Below are 23,031 nucleotides of genomic sequence, written 5' to 3' on the forward strand. Positions count from 1 at the left end.
AAAAAAAAGGGGTAATTGGACAGCCATATCATATGAGTCCTGAACAAGAAATCAAAAAAAAGACTGTGGAACTGAAGATCAAGAATGTCTTCAAGAATACATTAAGTATGACATTTCACCACTTTTAGAAGTTGTAAAAAAAAAAAAAATCAATCTGAGCTTATTGCTGCATATTATAAAGACAGTATAATGATAAGGGGGTAGAAATTGAAATTATATTGTTTGGTTTAAATAACCACCTAGCACTAAATAGCTGTGTGACTATGTCTCAGTTTCCTCTACTGTAACATGGACAAAATAGTACCTGCAATATAAGGATATTTTAAGAAATAAATGAGATAAAACATGTAAATAGCTTATATCATTGCTTCACACATAAATTTTAGCCCTATATAAATGTTAACAAGTATTATTTCTATATAATAACATCAATAATTTTTTTATTATTACAATATCATTAATGAAATGCTTCAAACACATTTATCCAGCAACAATTCAAGAAAAAACATTTTCTGGCTTATATCAATTATATATGCTTCCATCAAACATATGGAGGAGTGCCAATTTTCATAGTTCCTATGAGAATATGAATGCTTTCTATTCAGAGATGTTGGAATACGATGGTACACTGAGTTGATCAGGAGTAAAATGGTTGCATCCAATACAAGCTGTATCACTTGGCAGGGAAGCTATAGTGGCGAATTAAATATGGAAGGCAAGATGTAGTTCTCAACCTCAAGTCTAGCTATTATACCTCTAAAGATTTAATTTACATGTATATGCACATTGTTTTTAATATTCTAAATCTAATGTTCATTATGATATTTCATTCTGGAAAATAAGAGTTAGCTCTCCTGTGTTTTCTCCACAAAAGTACTGCTTTCACTTGAAATTAGACATTCCTAAAAAATTAACTTAAAACACTGCCCAATAATACAATTAACATTTGTTTTATATTTTTCCCTAAAAGTACAATTTAAAATATCAATGTGTATTTTCCCCTCCTTCCAAAAAAAGCATCATAAACAGCCTATATTCCAAATATGCCTTTACTTGACAGCTATATCAGTCTAATTTTGTTATAAAATAAAATTTTAATAAAACATGAAATATAAAAATGATAGCATTAAATACAAGTAGGCTGCCATAGATTCTGACTTTTTGATCGTACTTCATCTCTATTTGAGTCTTAGTCCATTTAAATAGATTCACCTATCCAACTCAACATTTTTCAACATGATATCCTGTATATTTTTGTGACATAGAAAACTAGGAGATTTAATTATTTGAAAAAAAAGTTGAAAAGCTTATGAATGTCTTCTTGTTCAGAGTTCTATTTCATTCAACATTAATGGATACTCAAGCTATACAAGTCAGGGATCTCTTTAGCACAGATTTCACTCAACTCGAAAATCTTTACTTTTTCCTAAGTATTCAACTAAATGAGATTAGATTAGACAAACCTAACTTAAATCTCCATGTTTTCCAGGGGAGTGACTGTTAGGTACTATGAAAACAAGACTAATTTTCTCAAGGTAAACAAGCACATGCAGGTCTCACACATTCCCACTAAACACCTTGCTTAGGGTTATTTAACTTTAAGAAAAGGCAATGCTTCATCATACTTAATTACTACTTTCTAGAAACTCCGGAGGACTTCAGCTTTAGGAGTAAGTGGAAAATATTTTAATTTGGAAAAAAATCCTTAAAAATACATTTCTGTATTCTCATACATATTCCTGTAGTGGAAGAGGAAAAAAATTTAAAACATTAATCCTAGTCACCAAAGTCTGTAAGAATATAGAAATTATGTGATCTACTTTTCAGTTTTCCATTAAAATTATTTTCTTTGGTAACTAAATGTAAAACTATAAAAATTTTCCCAAAGTGCCAAACACAAACAATAAATTATAGCTACTTTGTGGTAAATAAGTTTATTGTAATAATTACAAGGTAGATGTTTTAGAAAAAAATCTTGAATGACAGTAAAATTAATCAAAATAATTCTTCTAGTATTACCAAATCCAATTAAAAAACTGCTATCAATGAAAACAGGAGAACATGATATACTGTGCTCTGGCACAAACAATTTCATCATCTTAACATTCAATATGCGTTGCTATTAGTTGAACTTTTATGACCGTGAAACTTATGAAAATGGGAAACTATCCTTTGAGGAACAAACTAGAATATCCCAAAGGATGTGCAGGTGCTGATTATTAAACTGTCTCAGCTTAAGTTGCTATTTATTGTGAAATCGGTCTCAGGCAAAAACAACAAATTACTTATTAACCCATCAGGGATGTAACATTACTGGTCCTTCTTAACTTTGCTAAGAGTTTCTTTGCAATTCCTTCCACACTTCTCAAAATTTTCAAGTAAATGAGATACTTCAACCTATTCACATTTCTTTAATAGATAAAGTATATGATGTTTGTAATAAGGTTTTTCCCAGAGTATAATTTGATTTCCCATTGTGTGTTCTGTTCCCTTTTGTTCGGAAGTACTATACAATAAAAATATTATTTCGATCTCCCAATTACGAGGCTAAGTACAAGCACAGCTAGCTATGTACAAGATGGCAGCCATAGTGTGCTTAAAGGTAGGCTTGCTGATAAGGCAGCAGTTTTTTGAGTTGCTGCTAATCACCTATTCAAGACAAACATCCAACCAAAGTCCCACTAGTCTCATATGAACCTAATTTATTTATCTATTTATTTATTTTATTTTTATTTATTTTATTTTTTTTGAGACAAAGTCTCGCACTGTCGCCAGGCTAGAGTGCAGTGGTGCGATCTCGCCTCACTGAAATCTCTGCCTCCTGGGTTCAAGTGATTCCCCTGCCTCAGCCTCCCGAGTAGCTGGGATTACAGGCGCGCACCACTATGCCTGGCAAATTTTTTTGTGTGTATTTTAGTAGAAGACGGGGTTTCACCATGTTGTCCAGGATGGTCTCTATCTCCTGACCTCATGATCCACGCACTTGGCCTCCCAAAGTGCTGGGATTACGGGCCTGAGCCACCACGCCCGGCCACATAAACCAAATTATGTTTAAAATATAACATAAAAAATAGCCTTAAGTTAACATGTATCCTCTCTATCTCTCCCTCTCCTCTTGTCTCTATGTGAGGGTGTATGAGAATAATCTAGAAAAGGCCACTGCATCTGATGTACAAAGAACATACCATTTTATTCAATTTTGTTTGTGGTATTCTAGGTTAATGTCACCTTTTTAATTACATGAGTTAATATATCTTATTATTATGTATTAGTTATTAAGTTGATTCCTTTTCCCTACACTATCAATCTATTTTTATTCTCACTACCGTGTTAGAATAATCTAGGCATTACCTTTTGCTACATTATTTCAGGGAACAAACAAAATACTTAAAATGTGGAAAAGAAATAAAAATTAGCAGTCACTTACTCATACAGAACCTGGCAGTCAAATCCAGTTATTATCCCATTTAGCAACGCATAGTAAGAATAAATCTTACCAAGAAAGAAAGAAAAGTAAGCCAATTAGTAAGGTCTGTTTTTATTGTGAAGAACTTAAAGATTAGGAGAACCTATCAGAATTAAATTATTTTTCAAAGTTGCAAACTCAAAATATTCAGCACCTGAAATTGATCTAATTCCTTAATAAACAGATACTAGAGGATAATAAGAAAAACAGTCTTATAGTTAGCATATTTATTTTGTTCTAGGTTTGGAGCATTATAGCTCCAAGTTTGATCTCAGAATAACAAAGGTGCTAATGAAGACATAAGTCTTATGTGAAAAGACTCCAAATACAATTTTCAAGTTGTAAGCCCACCAAATTAAGCAAGGATAGAAGATGCTTCCTATTATAATTGCACAAGCTGGCTCAACACTCAACCACAGGACTTGTACATGATTTTCCTTCCTCTAACACATATAATGAGTCAATCTACAAGATTTAGGAGCACACAGGAAATGCTTAGTGCTTTGACATTCCTTTTGATGATCTAGTTGGTCCACATAGTAGTCAGCACAAATGGCATTTAGAGTTGACAAGGATCAAATTTGTGTAATCTAAATGATTTGGCAAAATGAGTTTTGTTCTGGCTGTCCTCCTTATCAAAAACAATTTTACACTAAAAATATCCTCTGACTGGATGATTTCATTTTTGTTTGGCACTTCACTACTTTAGTCTGAGAATTCAGTAGAATAATAAATTATACTTGATCAACAGATGCAGCAAGATTAACTGAGTTATAATTGATTTTATATTTGTTCACAAGATAGATTTCAATTTTATAAACCAAAAATTGACTTAAAGTCAGCAAACAGCACGAATGACAAATTTTTACCTAAATGAAACATAACTTTAACAAAACTAGAAATACTCTAAAGCCAGAGCTATACATGCAAAATAGGTAGCTATTTATTTCACAGTATTCTATATGGGAGCATAAAAATAAAAAAGGATAAAATACAGTATTGATCCTCTTATAATGAGATTGAAAATGTAAAATTACTAGACTTCTATTATTTGTACATGGCTAACTTGTTTTGAAGGTATATGTATGTTATGTGATTTGATCTTCAAAAAGTAACATCCCTAAGAGATGCATGCCGTTGTTATCAGAAAACTGAGGCTCAGTAAGGTTAAGTAATTTGCCTATACTCATATCACTAATAATCTACAGAGATGGGACTCAACTCCAAGGTGCTCTGATGCCAGGACTTGCATCTCAACCACTGCTGTATTCCCACTAGAACGGCAAACAGCAAAACATCACTATTAATAACAAATGAATTCGCCGAGGCCTATCATAGGCAGGTTTCATCAATCATGCAAGATTTGAAGAAAACAGGACTAACCATGTCTCTCTTTGATTGTCATCACAGGCAATTCAGATGGGAGTTATATATAGGAAATTAAGTTACGGGAGAAAGAGACTGGATTTTATGAACTAGAAAATAATAACTACAAAGTTTGGCACATATGTCTATACCCATATACAAAAAAAGAGAATACCAATATAATGCTTCTCCATTTTTTGTATGCAAAAATGATCTTTTTTTAAGGCAGGGATTTTTTTTGTTGCCCTCTAAATCCTAAACTCAAAGTGGGGTTTCCAGATATTCAACGTCTTAGAAACTATGATTAAGAAAGGAGTGTAGTGGCCTTTTTCAGTACTTTAAAATCCCAACAGGAAATGTTCATGTGCTCAAAAATAAGTCACAGAAATAAAAAAAAGTATTCTCTATGAGAATAGGTGTTACCGCAAACTCAGAGAGTCCACATAATAGCTACATATGTCTAACTAAAACAGAAAAACGACACATTTTTAAGAAGTATAATTTGGTAGAAAAATTATTTTGAAATAGATTACCTGTAAGGAGATCTGTAACAAAGGAGTGTGAAGAGGGTGAAAGCATTAGGAAGAATTTCTTTAAGATGAGATGTTAAGCAAAACAAATAAGATGTCAGATGAAATTTGCTTAAGTAGCTAAGAGCGTTGTACCATGCTAATAATTCTGGATAAAGAAAGAGAATAGTAAAAGAACTTTCAGTAAAGTTGGGTTAATGGATTAATTAGTATGGGCTTCCACTCGTTCTAATTAGGAGAAGCATCACCCGGATAACAGAGCATTAAGGAAGAGACCATGTAGTTTGGGGTATGTGAGAAAAAGCAATTAGATCAAAATCCTCTAATACGAATGGAAAATGGGAACAGTACATACATTATGCTTCAAAGCCACAGTGACCAATGAAAGGCAGAAAAACTAGGTTTAAACTCCAAGGACAAACATGAACATGCTACAGCTGTTGGACAGATTAAGGAGGATGAGGTTGCTCACAAGATTCAACAAAAATTCCATGAGCTCAATTCATCCTGTAGAAGCATGATATCATTTGCTAATAACACATAGATTGGTTAATAGCATGTAATGAATCTAAAACCAGTCACAAATAGAAAACAATGATTATTGCTATACAACACTACATGAATAAAGGTATAAACTTCACTTGGTATAAAGCTTGATGCCTGACACACTACCGATTTACTCAGCATATAGTATGAGGTCAGATATTTCCACCTAGTACCTCCAATCTGAACTTTTATCTTCACTCAAGTCTTACAGTAAATAAAAATCTATTACAGAAAGATGCTGACCCTCTACCCTTCACCTTATCCTTCATCCCAGCAACCTGGCTTTACATTAATAGTCCTCTAATTTTAAGAGAACACATTTCATGCTTTGAAATAGAAGCAGATCTGAAAACATTCTTCTATCATGAACCCATCAATGTAAATAGACAATTATTATACCCAAGGAGTATGAAAATCAAGTATGCCCCTGTGCTGATTCTCTCTAGTAAGTTATCAAAAACACTCTTAAAAATTACAACCTTGGCTTTTCTTGCAAACTCTCTGAGCAGCAATGTACCTGAAGCTGTTAAAGAACAGGCCTTGGAGTCAGGCAGGCTTCCATTCAGTCTTAGCCCTACCAAGTCTGAAGCTTCTCTGCAAAGACATGGAGCTTCTCCACCCTGCAGTTCTCTCACCTGTCACATTCTGGACCTCAAAAAACACTGTAAAGACGAGATGAGACGCTTCATGCAAAGCACCGGACACTGGATCTAGTAAGAAGCAACTATTCAAACCATGGTAGTTGTTTTGGTTTTGTTCTGTTGATCATGGTAACAAACATAAAGCTAAACAAAATTACAATGCAAACTTACTCCCTATTTCTTGGGAAATTGATCAGTAGTTCGAAATAGAACCATTCCCAATGAGCATATTATCTATAGTAGACTGTTTAAAAAAATTAATTCCCAGTTGAGAATTCTTAAGTAGAAGAGGAGTGACTGAAACTGCTGTCAAAGTAAACAGCTGTTCCTCAGAGAAGCTACAAGATTTTGAAACTTTTCCCCCTTGGTCTACATGGCTTGAGGCAGCAGTCTGGAACAGATGTTCCTTCTTTAGCTATTGTAACAAGGCTCTCATAGAGCAAACAAAAAAATGAACCCGAAGGGCTGTATCTATACAAATTAGTCATAAGATCCCAGAAACACTGAGGAGAGACTGTATGAGTTAGACAAATGTATAGCAGAAAGCTTATTTAAACCCAGCCTTTAACTGCTTAAGTTTAAATCCCAAGACAATCTTAAATTATACATATTTTAGATCAATTATTCACAAACCAAATGATTGTTCCAAAAAATGGCCACTTTTTCTTTTTTTTTTTTTCTATTGGGAGAGGGGTTCGGTTTCAAGCTAGTTCTGTTTGACACAGCAATAGCAGTTATGCATTTTATAGATGTTAACACAGGTCAGCCATGTATAGTATAGACGCTGGAGTCAGACAGCCTGGGGAAGCATCTTAGCTCCTTACCAGCTATGTAATGATGGACAAGTCAGGATCTCTCTATACCTGTTTCCTCATCTGAAAAATGGGAATAATAACAGTACGCATACTACATTTGTTTGCTACCATAAGGATTAAATGAGTAAATATAGCTTCAGATGCATGGTTAGCTCTATATATGTAAGCTATTAAATACTCATTGATCATCTGTTACTCAACAAATTTATCTATTATATGCCATGAATTGCACTAGAGATACAAAGATAAATATGACAGACACAGATCTTACTAAAGGAAGAAATGTCTGAACAGGGATTAGAGGGATGGGTATGATAATTTAGCCAGGCAGAGTATGAAGAAAGTGCTCCAAGCATAGGAAACACTTAAGTACAGTGGCCTGAACTTGAGAGAAAACATTCCATGGAAAACTGCCAATGTGGGGAGTAGGTACGGAGTGAAGACAGTGGTTCCAACCCCCGATATGTAATACAAAAATAAGCCTTCACCTTATAATAAAACCTGCTCATTCATGACCAGAAGTATAACTAAATGCCAGAGGATAAACAATGGAAACATTTTAACAGTACTTTTTAAGAAGAAAATTTTTGCCTATGATTGTGGATTTCCAGAACAAGATCTTCAACAAATAAAACTCTACATCTTTCTTTAGCTATAGATCTAATATTTCCATACTGACTCACTCATATTAACCTGGTTTTCAAAGTTGAATAATACGGAATTAAAGAGCAACCCAAGAGCTCAGAAGACTCTGACAAAATGAGACATTTATTTGTCAGGAGTTTTTGCCAATATTACCACTCCAGACTTCAAAGAGATATATTTTGTTTAAAATTTAAGCAGTATAATCATATTTATCCCCAAAAAAGAAAGAAAAATAGAAAAGAATGAAGTACCTGTAGAAAATCTCACCACCTTGTTACAATCACTTCCCTTCCAGCCTTCATGCTTATTTATCTCCTAAATAAAATTTCTTCTATATACTATTGTTTAGATTTAATAATTTTTTATTAAATCTAGTGTTAACAATTTTAATTTAGTGCAGTGTACACATGAATGTGTGTGTGGTAGTAGTGACTTTTAGGACCCATAAGAACTCTGAAACAAAGTATAGCTGTCACTCTGTTACCCACTTTTTGGAACCCTTTTCTCATTCAAACACTTTCTCTCTCTGCCCACTACTTGCCCACATGAAATGCCAAGTTACCCATAGAATGCCAAAACCCTCTAATCCTTTTAGATCTATGAACATCTATTAAATGCATGACTGCTATTGCTCTGTCAAACCGGACTAGCTTGAAACCTAACCCCTCTCCCAATAGAAAAAAAGAAAAAGTGGTCATTTTTTTGGAACAATAATTTGGTTTGTAAATAATCGATCTAAAATATATATACTTTACATAGTTGGGATCTGGATTCAAATCTCAACTGGATCCCTTACAATCAATATGGCATTGATCTCATTAGGAAACCCTCCAAACGTCAGTGTTATAATTTGTGAAATGGAACATAAACTGTAGAATACAAGAGGCAGCGTGACATAATGTTTAAGAGTTAGGGCCCTTAAAGAAGGCTTTAAAGAAGATTTTATGGGTTTAAATTCTAGTTCCACCATTTTATAGCAGTATAACACTGAGCTGGATATGTTCCATCTCTGTGCCTCAGCTCCTTTATCTGCCATGGAAGAACTGTGTGGCTTCTCTGACATACTATATGTAAGGCATTTAGAAGAACACCTGGCTTATAGAAAATACTCAGAATAGAAGGATATTATTACTTCATATATCCATTTTATACTTGATGCACAATTGTGTCAGAGGTCCCCAAGACACCCTCATGTTTGATAATTTGCTGGAAAGGCTCATAGAACTCAGAAAAGCCATTATATTAACTGTGATGGTTTATTACAAACACTATTAAAAGAAAAAATGTGCAAAGGGCAGACTTCAGGAAAAACCAGGTCCAAGTTTCCCATTGCCCTCTCTCAGTGGAGTCCAACAGACAATGCTTCATCTTCCCCAAAACAATATGTGACAATATGTACAAAGTATTGCAAACCTGGGAAGCTTCCGTGAGTCTTGGTGTCAAGGATTTTATTATTGAGAGTCAGTCACTTAAGCATAGACTGCCTGGAAGACTAATCTTAGCTATTCTATCTCCAGCTCAGTAAGAGGTCAAATGGAGACAGTGTGGCCCAGGGCCCCAGGTAAACAAAACAGGTGTTCACCATAAATCACATTGTTAGCATATCTATATAGGTTGGCCCAAGACCCCAGGTATATAAAATGCCCTTATCAGGCAGGATATTTCTAGGTCTCTTAGTAGCCAGTCAGGGATCAGTGTTCTCTGGAATATGAAGGTTTTGAGTACCCCAACCCTGCTGAATTAACCGTTTACTGCATAATTTATTGAGCAACTACCATGTGCCAGGACCTATGATAAACATTAACTATATATTATATCATTTAATACTTAAAACATTTTCATGGGGAAGGAATTCACAATTACTTTTTTAAAACAAATGGGGAAACTGAAGGTCAAGGTTAAATAAGTCTTCATAGACACATAACTCGTATAAAATTCAAATCTAGCTCTCTCAGACAGCAAAGTCTTTACCAGTTCCACTAAGCCATATTGTTTCACAAAACATTGCAAAATTTAAAATAATATATTGCAAAGTATGTGACACATACAGGTATATCATAAATATATTTATTAACCAAATTCATTTCTTTTTTTTTTTTTTGAGACGGAGTCTTGCTCTGTCACCCAGGCTGGAGTGCTGTGGCCGGGTCTCAGCTCACTGCAAGCTCCGCCTCCCGGGTTCCCGCCATTCTCCTGCCTCAGCCTCCCGAGTAGCTGGGACTACAGGCGCCCGCCACCTCGCCCGGCTAGTTTTTTTTTTTTGTATTTTTTAGTAGAGACGGGGTTTCACCGTGTTAGCCAGGATGGTCTCGATCTCCTGACCTCGTGATCCGCCCGTCTCGGCCTCCCAAAGTGCTGGGATTACAGGCTTGAGCCACCGCGCCCGGCCCCAAATTCATTTCTGACAGTGAAAAATAATTTACAGATTGCTTTGAATTTGTGGAAAAAATAAATTAGAACTGTGACCAAATGTGTATTTCTTGTAAACTAGTTTTCCTTTAACATACTATTTTTATTAAAAGGTTATCTAATCCTAACTAAATAATTATAACCAAGTCCAACAACCTCAGCAATAAAGTTTTCCTGAGATTAAAAAGAATCAGTTCTTTAAATTCAACCTTCTTTTTCTTCACACCTCAAAACTTTTTAATCACCACAAACAATTGCTAAAATACAGAAATGACTTACCCATCTATTAAGAATAACCATTTTTCACTGTAGAAATATATCACCAGTTTCCCTAGGGAGGCAAAAATGCCTCCTCACTTTAATATATGTGTAGTTCTTTTCTTCCCCCCATCTAATCAGCTAATATTTTTGAAAAGATATTTTTAATGCCTAAATGAAAGGATTCCACATCAAAGGCCTGACCTCCCTATTAAAGTATCGAAAGGAAGCCCTACGAATGTAAAACCTATTCAAAGGCAAATTGCATGTAGCTTATTGTACAATGCATTAAGAAAAGGAAAAAAAAGCCTTATAAAAGCTGCATGGAATTTGGTAAAATTATATCACAAAAATACAAATTGATCTTAAGTATAAAGAAACAAATTCATAGCCAAAAACTTATTACAGAATTGCTCTGTAATCAGTCAGCAAGGGAGTCTTTATGAAGAACTTCACAATTTGTCACTTTTTCAATCAAAATGTCTGATTACAGCTTAATGTTGGAAAGGTCAAAAGGAGAACAAACTGTACATTTTTCAATAGATTTTTAAATCTGAAATTTTATAGTTGACTTTCAAAATCAGAAAAGATAGGTTTTCCTACAGCAACAAGAGTAGAACGACGTAATGAGATAATAAATAAGACAGTATAAATAAAAAAAACTTTTTAAAAAACAATTTTTTTTTTTTTACCATACCATGAATGTGGTTCTGAAGTTATTCAGGTCAGTAAGAAAGTCTTCCACGGACACCTTCTTCACATCAATGGCATAGTATCCCATTATACTCTGGTATAACTTTTCCATGTTTTCGTGTAACTTCGAAACTGTCTCATATTGTTCTTTTGCACTGATAACAAATCTGTATACTATAGTTAAGGTATTCTGAAATTTACAAAGTAATGCTTTGGGGGGTGAGAACTCTGTAAATCCAATGCTTTAGTCTAATAGCCAACATTATTACATTTCCAAAATTCTAAAATTACTTCTAATAGTTTACCATTCTTAAAGTCAGTCTATACTGCATAGCAACAAAATCTTAAATTCAATTGCCAATTAACTTTGGGAAATCATTAGAAAAGATTTATGTATTTAATATTTCTCTTTAACATATTTAAAAATTTTTTCTTCCAACTTACCATAATAATATATAATGTGCAGATCATACAATATGATTTAAAATTATAGTTCAGTAGTTGGCAGCTGAGTAATTGCAATGATACTGAAATCAACAGTACAAGCATTAAGCACAACAGTTAAATTGGACAACTTGGGATCAATTTCTAGCTCCTATACTTGGTGGTAGTGTGCCTGTGGGTAAGTGCCTTCATGTCTCTGTGCTTCAGTTTCCTCATCTGTAAAATGGGAATAATAATATCACCAACTGACAGGGCTACTGAGAGGACTCAATGAGTTAACACATGCAAAGTTCTCAGAAAAGTGGGCATTTAGTAGCACACAAAAATACTTGTTATTATTATCCCTCATTTATTTTAAACTTTAAGGTTCTAAAAGCAAACAAAATACAATTTTAAGAGTTAAACTGAAAACTTCTTCCATTATGTAAGCAAATTAGTGTTCTAACTTCTCTTAGAAAACTGGTATATAATTTCCTTTATGCATTAGATTATTAAAAATTATTATTACATACATAGGCACACATATATAGAAATGTTCTTCTCTCACTCATGACAATATAGTTCAAAACCCACTGAAATTAAGAAGATAAATTTAATGTGAATGTGACAGTCACTGATATTAGAAAACATTTTCTAAATAAACAATGAAATTTTCTTTCTTGTGTGGCAAACTGCTAATGCAGTCAGATATAATATGACTATACCACATCCAGAAAAACTGATTCTTTTAGAGAGAGCATCACTCATAATTGCCCATGGCTCCTTTAAATAGGGACATTTAAAGAAATGGAACATAGCTAAATTTGCAGAAGTCCTTTTATTAACTTTGACTAGCCATTAGCAAAATGTAAAACAAATAAAAAACAGTATTCAGGCAGGCCAAGAGAAAGAAACTAAAAATGGGATTTTTATGTCTACAATTTATTTTGGCCCACAATTTCAAAAATATATGGTTCTTCTGGCCAGAACTTTCATCAGTAGAGGATGAAATAAGGAAACTGATGCAGGCCCTTTACTTTGAGAAAAATAATGAAAGACCAAGGAAAAAAGAGACAGCACTACTGCCAGGTAGGGAGTAAATGTAGACTAGCATATGACAGAATTCTAATTCTTCATGATCATGATCATCATCATCATCATCAAAAAGAAAACACAAATGTAGTTAGCTGTCCTTGGGCAAACTGTTAAATTCTAACTTCTGTATTTGTCAAGAGCTTTGGAAAAATATGTGGGATACTCAACAAAATAAACATTTCATAAAATTCATTATAAAATATTAATATAAGCCCAATTACTTGATGTTTTGAGAAATCTATTTTGTTTTCCTTTACCAACACTGAGGCCAAATTCTCATGAATTTCTACTAGAATCACTGTCATCCTCCAATTTGAGAGGCAGATACAATAACCAAATCTGTGTTTACATGCATTGAAACACAAGCATTAAGTGTTGGCCAACTAAGACTTGGAATTCTTCTCCTGGTCTGCCAGTACTGCTCATCACCAAACCACCTACCACAAACATATCCTGCATTTATTCTTAGGTCATACTGCCATTATTAGGGTTCTGTCACCGAGGATGCCCACAACTTCCATTAACACACTTTTCAAGGATCAGCATCATTCAGTCCTATGTGTCTAATATATTTCATAGACTTTCTTAAGTACACAGGATCCAGCAAGCCATTCAGTAAGTGTTCACTGAGTTCCACTGTATTCTAGGCACCAGGAAAAACAGTAGCTAACAAGTCAGGCAAAGTCCCTGCTGTCATGAAACATTTTAGAGTATGGAGACAGATAATAAATAATGAATCAGATTTTCAACATAGTATAAGTATGATGTAGAAAAAAAATTGATATTACATAGAGTGACAGAGGTTAGGTAGTTAAAGTCTTGGCTAAGAAAGTCAGATTAACTAAAACAACAGAGGCTTGACTGTTAAAGAGCAGTGAGCCCTCCATTGGGTAGTACTCCCCTGCAAGTATAATACGACTTCAGAGAAAGAAAAGATTATTATAAATTTGGGGACTCCGAGAGAATTAAGAGCAGCACATTTAATGCTAGCTTTAAAAGTTGGCTAAGAAGGAATTAAGTGGAAGACAGGCAAGAAAGAAAGAACGGAAGAAAAAAAGGAGAAGAAAGGGAGAAGACTAATTCAAGAGAAGAAAAATCTGCTACAATAAATCACCCAATTGCCCCATTTCCCACTCTTACAACTAGACTGTGTATTACACAAGTTTACACTTCATCCATTCCAACCTTCTATTTTACTTCCTAGTCGCCACAGTTCAAAGTTCAACATACTAAATTCCTTTCTTTGAAAAATGCTGTACATTATGCAGTGTAGAATATAGATATAAGTAAATCTTTCTCTCAATGAATTTACTGGGCTGGCTTTAGCATCCACCCAGTGATTTCAGAAGTTTCTAAAGCATTGCTATATAGAATAACACACACAAAAGTGTGAAAATAAAGTGGGATTTCAATGAACAAATTTAAAGAATATAACATGGAAAGGAGTCAAGTAACTTGTCACATAAGTTGTAATAAATACAGAAATATATAAATGTCTAGCAAAATAAGTTTTTCTGAAACACAGGAGAGGGAGTAGGAAGAAAATAGAAAGGCAAGTGCTCATGCAAGAAGAATTTCAACTGCAATGCTCTAAATTCTATTTGTTATTCTCCTTAAAATAAGACATATCACAGAATTTAAAGATCATGAGAAAGGAACAAGCACTACATGACACAAATCCTGGCATATTGTTAATTTTCTCACCGATAAAAATTTACTAAGTACATACACCTCACATACAATAGTTTGCATGTAACAATACTGATATACGTTGAATTTGGTTTCACATTTTTCAAGCAAGTAGTTACTGTGGAAATGGTCAACTCTAATTAAGGCTCTGACTAGACTTAGCAAGTGGGAGGTAATAATTATTACTAAAAAGTCAATGATATTTGAAATGATAGTGCATGCTTTTTAAAGGATGCACTAAATTCAACTTTTTAAATATTAAGCCGTATAGGTAAAGAGTGAGCATACATTGAAAAAATAAAAATACAATATACTATCATCAAATGCTATTAGTAAAATTTCACATTACAATAAAATTGTATCTCAATAATTTAAAACAATTCAATTAATTGATTTAACAGTTCACTAAATCATAATTGTTTAAGTACATACTTGTAAGATACATTGTTAACAATTTAAAAAAAACACATATTCTTCCAGAATTGGTGAATGAACCAAACGTTTGATATGTACCTCGATTAACAAGCATTTAAATGAAAAACATGAACAAAGTTTAAGTGGTTAATAACAAACTTTAAGTATATTTTATTCATTCTGCACTTTAGATTCCAAATTCATCAATTTTTTAACATCTAAGGAGCTCACAATTTGCCAATTTAATAAGATCTGTATAAATGCATTTAATATGCAAAATCTGACTTGTCAGTCCTAATTAAAGTAAACAAAGACTTGCAATGAATGAATTTAATTACTTCAAAACTAGTATGTCTAACTAAGATGAAAAGCAAACGAGTGCAATCTAATCTCAGCAAAGAATATTTATGATTATAAGCTTTGTCAATAGCAAAGTGCACCAACTGTTCATATATCTGACTTCCAAGAGATACATGAATGCTAATCAGTTCATTAGAGGCTTCTAGGTTGTGATATTTAGCGACAGGATGTAGTAGCTTTCTTGTCCATGGAGTATAATTGTACTCAGAATGAAAAATTGTTTCCAACAAAGCATCATCCTTCCTGTTTCTGATTTCCTGCTGGTTGCTTTTTATGAGCCACATACCTTTCAAGAAGCCGACATCATTCAGTTTCTTGTGTCATATAAATACAAGTATAGATATGTCCTGAGATCGTCTGCTAAGCAAGATTCTACAACCTTTACTCCAAGCTCAGGAATTCATCTTGGTTCTATAAACCTGAGCTTCATAATTAGTGCACTCACAGTGTACTACCAGAAGCTACATGCAAGCAAAATCTTTTCTGAACTGCTTTATATCTATAGGGAACAATAATAAGTAGTTCAATTAACAGTACTTAGCTATTAACAAACTGTCACATATGAACATTTTAACATGATAAAATTAAGAAAAAAGCTAAGAATGATGAAACATATAACGGCAATAATATATTTACTTTAAAAAGCATACTTTGTCATATGAGAAGGTAGCACAAAAATTTTTTGATGAATACAGATTTCACCTTTACTTAAAAAAAAAAAAAAGCCTTCCTCAGTGTGGTGATAAAGGCAGCCTTCCTAATGAAATAAGAAACTGGATGGGTGGGAAGATACAAAAGGAAACAAACACATTAGCCTGAATTGATTGTTGCTGGAGCATATTTTTATGATATTTCCTGACAGAGACAGTGAAGGAAGCTAAAATTCAACTAGTTCACAATTAAGCTGAAAGCATATACAATAAAATCTATGACAAGCCAAATATTAATTTTGTGATTCACTAAATCTCAGGAGAGAAGAGGTAGAAAGAGGCAAAATAGTCATTTTATTTCAAGTACCTCAGTTTAAGATATTAGGAGTGTCTATTTATAAGAGCTCATTTTAGAAGTGAGTTATTTTTCACACAGAATTCATTTGTCCATATGGGATTTTAATAATGCATTGTAGTAATATTTTATTACAACACAAAAGATATCAGTCTGCAATTTCACAAAATGGTTTGCAAAGCAACTCAACATTAGTTTCAAGAAATAAAAAAGTTTATTACTTCAGTTACTCATTAGAGATTAAGCTACAAAGTTAGTGATAATAAATATAATTGAATACAAAGGAAACCTTAAACAGGACACAAGCCTCATGCTATTTATTTTGTGTGTGTGTGTGTGTGTGTGTGTGTGTGTATGAATATACACACATATATTTATCGATTTATTTAGGTTAGGAAAATATCAATACAAGTAGTGACTATAATAAACTCCATTTTGACTTTGTAAGAATATAGTATTTCTAAAGGAAATATTAAATTTTATGGAGCAAAAACTAATTTACAATCCATGCCAATTCTTGAAGTTAAGCTGACTAGTTAAACTCGCTTATGAAGTCTTGTACCTGCTTCTTCAAACATTTCAAAGGTATCTAAATCACATCATGACTTTAGAGTCAAACTTCCTCAAACTAAGTTTTAATGTCTTTTCAATTCTTAATGAACATCAGAAGGAAATAAGGCACATGACAGGGAAAAGATGAGAGAGCATACTATTATCCAAGCTGATAAAAAGGAAAAAAGAATAGAAATTAATGGGTATACATTTGTGGGCGGGCATGGTGGCTCATGCCTCTAATCCCAGCACTTTGGGAGGCTGAGGTGGGCAGATCACTTGAGGTCAGGAGTTCGATACCAGTCTGGCCAATATGATGAAACCCTGTCGCTACTAAAAATACAAAAACATTAGCTGGGCGTGGTGGTGAGAGCCTGTAGGCCCAGCTACTCAGGAGATTGAGGCAGGAGAATTGCTTGAACCTGGGAAGCAGAGGTTGCAGTGAGCCAAGATCATGCCACTGCACTCCAGCCTAGGTGACAGAGTGAGACTCCGTCTCAAAAAACAAACAGACAGACAGACAGACATTTGTGTATTATTCATGATAGACAGACGCTTTGATAAATTTCCCTGCAAGAAGGCAAAGATTAAATTTTCTGTAATTTGGTACTACAGAATGATCTCTGGATACACAAAGACACCTAAAATATTAAATAAACTGTATCTCCAGTTGACTAGTGACTTAAGTTATTTAGATATCAAAAGGATATGGACATCTTTGTCACAAACTTGTCATGCAAGTCCTCAGGAGGGGGAAAGGTTTCCAAGTCCTTCTCAAGCTGTTGAAGCTGCCTTCCCATCTGCCTCAAATTCTTTTCCAGCATTTCTACAGAGACTAAAAGAGAGTATATTAAATGCCTTGAAGGGACAAAATTATAATATATAAAAGGTAAGACACCCTAGAAACAAAACATCCATGAAAAAAATTCATAATAATGTAAGAAAATTCATTATAAAATAGGAAAAATAAATTTCACTAATTTTTAACCTTTCAATTTAAAATCTGGTTATAAAAGAAATTCAATAAGACAGTCTTTAAAACATAAGACAAAATTTAAGAAGTGCTCACATACACAAATAACTACACTTAAGAAATAAGTTTTATTAGAATTCTTGACCATTGGAAATACTACAAAATCATCAGTCTATTCACAGACAAAAATAAAACATTTTTTAAAGTTCAACTGATTTAAATATAATTTTAACATTTTTCAAAATCATCTCTTGACAGGGAACAGTGAGTAGACGGGAAAGATGGGGAAAAATGCTTTCTATTGTCCAAGCTTATCGACAATGGGAAAGAAAAAGTAGCAGAGGCCATTTATAATGACAAATGTCAAGCTTTCTTTACTGATATCCTGGACACTTTATTATCTAATAATATTTTTCCTTCTTTGACTTAAAGTGGCTCTCACAGTACACATGAAGAAGAAATAGTAAACCAGGGCACTGTGTCACTAAGAGAATATACTGGTCACCCAGCAGAACAGACATTAAGGATCATTTCTGAAAATCTTTTCATAGTCAATTTTATATGACACTAGGAAAAAGATTTAGTAGTGCAAAAAAAAAAGATAGAGTGACCTAAACCAACTTTTAAACTATTTGTTTTAGGTACAAACGAATTCTAGGTTAAAAAAAATCTATTGTTATTGATCAGTGTGAACTATATAAAATGATGATTAAAGAATGAATATAGAAATTCAAGTAATCTGCCATTCTTAGGATTTGAATTAATCCTGAAGAATGGGTACAATTCAAGTTTTATCTGTAAGGATAGGAATATCCTCTAAACGCCCAACAAAATGAAACTGAGTTTTTTTTTTTTTAAATTTTAAGCTTGGTTCAAAAGAATAAAATAGTAAGGAGATATTAAAAATAATGTATAAGAATATGAAATGGTGTTTTATTGTTTTTTTTTTAAACCTAGTTGTACAGAAAATAACATTTGGTATTCTGACATTAACATCTTTTAATACAACCTAAATGTATTTTCTTATTTTTAAAAATTAGCAATCTAATTCTTAGATGCAGTGTTTCAGGAGTTCAATGATTAAACTATTCTGAGAACCACATATAATACTTGGTTTGTGCTTGAAGAGTGATGGTACTTTAACTTTTTGCTCCCACCGTGATGAAGCTAGTGTGGATTTATACTCAGGCATATTTTCTCAATAGGTTTTTTTTGTTTGTTTTACTTCTCATGTATTCCCTTTCTGTGATTCTTTGAATTTACACAACAAATGCTATAATACACCCCATTATCTGAGTCATGGTCTCAATATTAAGAATCACAGATTCTTACCTTTTTAACTATTTAACTCATTTCCCCAATACCTTGCTGTACACTGCTTATAGTGGTAACACATATTTCCTATGTTATGCTCTTTCATTTTTATGTCTGCTTGTCAATTATCCACAACCAAGATTCTATTTGATTAAGCCAATGGTGTTTCATTTACTCTTCCCATTTGCAATTTTTTTTCTTTGCTTCTTTCAAAGTTCTCTATCGGCATTACAGAAGAGATTCCTTTTGCTCTCCTAGTCTATTTGATCTCTGCCTTAAAGTCTCATTAGCATTTCCTCTATCATTTTTCAAGAACTCTTACAGGTGGTTCAGTCACTTTTTATACTTCCAAAAACTCTGCAACTTCTGATTAAATAAAGGTTCAAAAGCAAGCTGGACATGGTGATGCATATCTGTAACCGCAGCACTTTAGGAGCTCAGTCAGGAGGATCAACTTGAAGCCAGGAGTTCAAGACCAGCCTGGACAGCAAAGTAAGACTCTGTCTCTCCAAAAATTAAAAAAAAAAAAAAAATTAGCCAGGCATGGTGGCATGTGCCTGTAGTCCCAGCTAGTACGGAGGCTGAGGTGGGAAAATTTCTTGAGCCCAGAAGTTTGAAGCTACAGTGACCAGTGATGGCACTAATGCACTACAGCCTGAACGACAGAGCAAGACCCTGTCTCTTTTATTAAGTAAATTCATGCTCAGAAATGTTTATAAGCCATACATCCACTTTGTGCTATAAATTAGGTCCAAAAAAGTAGCGTATTAGTGGTATAATGGTAGTAGTAATTGTTATAATAGTAGCAGTGACAATAAAAACAACAGTAATGGTAATAACAACATCTAAAATGTAGTAAGTGTTTACATATGTCAGGTACTGTCTTAAGTGTTTTCTATTAATTAACTCATTCAAACCCACAAGAACATCATGAAGTAGGCATTATTATTATTCCTGTTTTACAGATGAGGAAACTGGAGATCAGTAGCTAAGTAAAAAGGTCAAACAACTAAAAATTGGTGAAGCTAGAATTTGAATTCAAGCAGTTTCATTCTAGACCTTATTTTTAACTACTGTGTTATATATAAATTACTATAGAAATCACCATTTTATTTTCATAACCCCCATCAGTAACATTTAAATAAACAGATATAATTTTCACATAATAAGGGGTTTCTTGTACATTCTTGTCCATTGCAATCACAAGCAATCCATATTCCCTTCCTAAACCCAGGGAATGTATGCCTAAGCATTCTGGATGGATGGGAGAGTGTGCAGTTATATATATATATAACTTTTTATATATGTATTTATTTTTAAGTAGTCTATATATTAAAGTAGTATCTCACCTTGAATAAAACCATGTACTTAAAATACTTAGTCTGCTTAACCAATTTTATTATGCACACATGTCAAATTAGCAAAAGATCTAGAGAACAGACCAATAGGTCTGAGGGACTCCCATATGAGAAAATGCACAGGGCAAATGTTGGGAGAGAACATAGATTGTTTGATTTTTTTTCTGACACCAAATACATTTTTCCAACACCAATCAATTGTCTAATTCTCCAATACCAACTGGGTGTCCTACAATTGGAGTTAGTGCAGACTCCATAAATTAAGGGCAAAATCCTTCAATTCCGATACTAAATACCCAGATTTAGTGTCAGGCTGTACAGGTAGAAGAGCTCACTCCCACAAAACTACCCTCATTTCAGATGCCAGTTGCCAGTCGAGAAGACCACTCTAGACTGACTCACTATAAATTTGGGGATTCCCAAAACTCCCTTCCTTGAAGTTCCACAATTCACTAGAATGACTCACAGAAATCAGGAAAGCACTATACTTACGATCATAGCTTTATTATAAACGATACAACTCATGAACAACCAAACGGAAGAGACGTACAGGACAAGGAATGGAGGGATGGGGGTGGTGGACAGTTTCATTGCCCTTCCAGCACATCCACTCTCCAAGCACATCCATGTGTTACCAACCCAGAAGCTCCCCTATCCTCTTTCAGAGTCCTTACTGAAGCCTCATTACAAAGGCACTATTGATTAAATCACTGGCATTTGTGATTGAGCTCAATCTTCAGCCCCTCTCGCACCCATACATTGGGTATAAGCCGATAGTTCTAACCCTTTAATCATATGTTTAGTACTTCTAGAGACCAGTCTTCATCCTGAAGCTATACCCCTACCTACCTTTAGTCACCACATTAACATACAAAAGACGCGTCACTCAAGAAATTCCAAAACTTCTAGGAGCTTTATGTCAGGAACCAGGGGGCAAAGACCAAATATTTACTTTTTATTGTGCCATATGGATATACAAGTACATGTCTGGTCAGAGGGCTGAACTCCAGTGGGGAAGTGTAAGAGAAGCACATTTTTGGCTCATTCTTGGAGGTGCCTAACAGTCTGGGCTGCCCTCAGAGGAAGCCAGCTACTGGTAACTGAAGATAGAGCCACCCCAATGAGTAAGTGCTTCTCCACTAGGTGGGAGAGGGACTTACTTCACTGGATAAGAGGCTTGTGCCTTTTCCAATTCTGTGGTTGTCAGTGGGTCAGGAACTATGCTCTTTATGATTGGAAGCAACTTCTCCTGGGCTTGATTTCCACATTAGTGAAATGGGAAGGATCTCACTGCATATGTTTACCTCACAGACATTTCATAAAAGTTTGCATGTCATAATATAGGGTAAAATTTTTAAAAAGAATAGCTCTATGTTATTATTAGAACTAAATAAGACATGAAAATCTTAAAGATTGAAATAAGTGATATTAGAATCAAAGAAAAAGTAAAGTCATCATATCTTCAACATCATCATCACCAGACCAGGGACAGTCAGTCTAAGAAGAAGGGTTGATATTTTAAAGAGTAAAATAGTAGGAATGTTTGGGGGCATATTCAAATATTTCAGGTCAACATCATGAAAAATAAGCAAGCTATCTTCAAAAAGATAAAATAGTTCTTGAGGCTACTCTACAGATACAAATCTCACTAAGTCATTTCTTATGCTTCATCAGAAGTCTCTGATTATATTACTTGTACATTATGGTTAAGCGGATTTAAATGTAATTGACCAACCTCTCACTTGGTATTTAAATAAGGACCAACACACATTTGGAAGAAAGAAAGGAGTGTGAGAATTCTGGGCTAAGCAAATGTATGCCATCTGATGGGTAAAACTAAAGAGCATTTTAAGAATTCCCTGGGTGTATTTATAAGTGGGATCCGAATAACGGGAACACATGGACACAGGGAGGGGAACAACATACAGTGGAGCCTGTGGTGGTGGCAGGCAGGAGGAGGGAGAGCATCAGGAAAAATAATTAATGCATGGCATGCTTAACACCTAGGTAATGGGTTGATAGGGGCAGGAAACCACCATGGCACACGTTTACCTATGTAACAAACCTGCACATCCTACATATATACCCAATAACTTAAAAAAAGAAAAGAAAAAAACTCTCTTGGTGTTTTTATTTGTTCAGCAATTATTCAATTTCTATAGACAATTCTTGTATGTATCTTCAAACATAATTTTATCTACATTTTTCACATGTGTCAAGTTCTTTGAGTCAGGAACTATATTTTATGTCTTAAAATTCTGAACTATATCAGGGAGTATTAAACTGTACACTCTCAAAGAAGTGTTAATTTACTGGTGTCTCTGTATGTGACCTATGTGTGAATTTTATCTTTCAATCTTCTCACCAAGAAATTAATCATATTTTTTGTATTCCTGTTCATTCTTTGGAAGAAAACTAGCAAAACAGAGCCATCATCAAACAGAGCTAGCTAGACAATTTTGACTTTTGCATTTTCCTCA

General features: G+C 34.0%; 1 protein-coding gene across 5 annotated transcripts in view; it reads right to left on the reverse strand.

The window, feature by feature from the left end:
• The window catches only part of DIAPH3 (diaphanous related formin 3), a 506,048-nt gene that overhangs the window by 152,394 nt on the left and 330,623 nt on the right, over positions 1–23,031 (reverse strand). For all 5 annotated transcript variants that reach the window (XM_025364744.1, XM_025364743.1, XM_025364742.1 and 2 more), the window contains 2 exons: positions 17,617–17,741; positions 11,373–11,537 (listed from right to left, as the gene is read on the reverse strand). In XM_025364744.1, the coding sequence (XP_025220529.1) occupies positions 11,373–11,537; positions 17,617–17,741 (290 nt within the window). The remainder of the gene's footprint in view (positions 1–11,372; positions 11,538–17,616; positions 17,742–23,031) is intronic.

This window comes from Theropithecus gelada, chromosome 17 (assembly GCF_003255815.1).
Source record: "Theropithecus gelada isolate Dixy chromosome 17, Tgel_1.0, whole genome shotgun sequence".
Classification (NCBI taxonomy): Eukaryota; Metazoa; Chordata; class Mammalia; order Primates; family Cercopithecidae; genus Theropithecus; species Theropithecus gelada.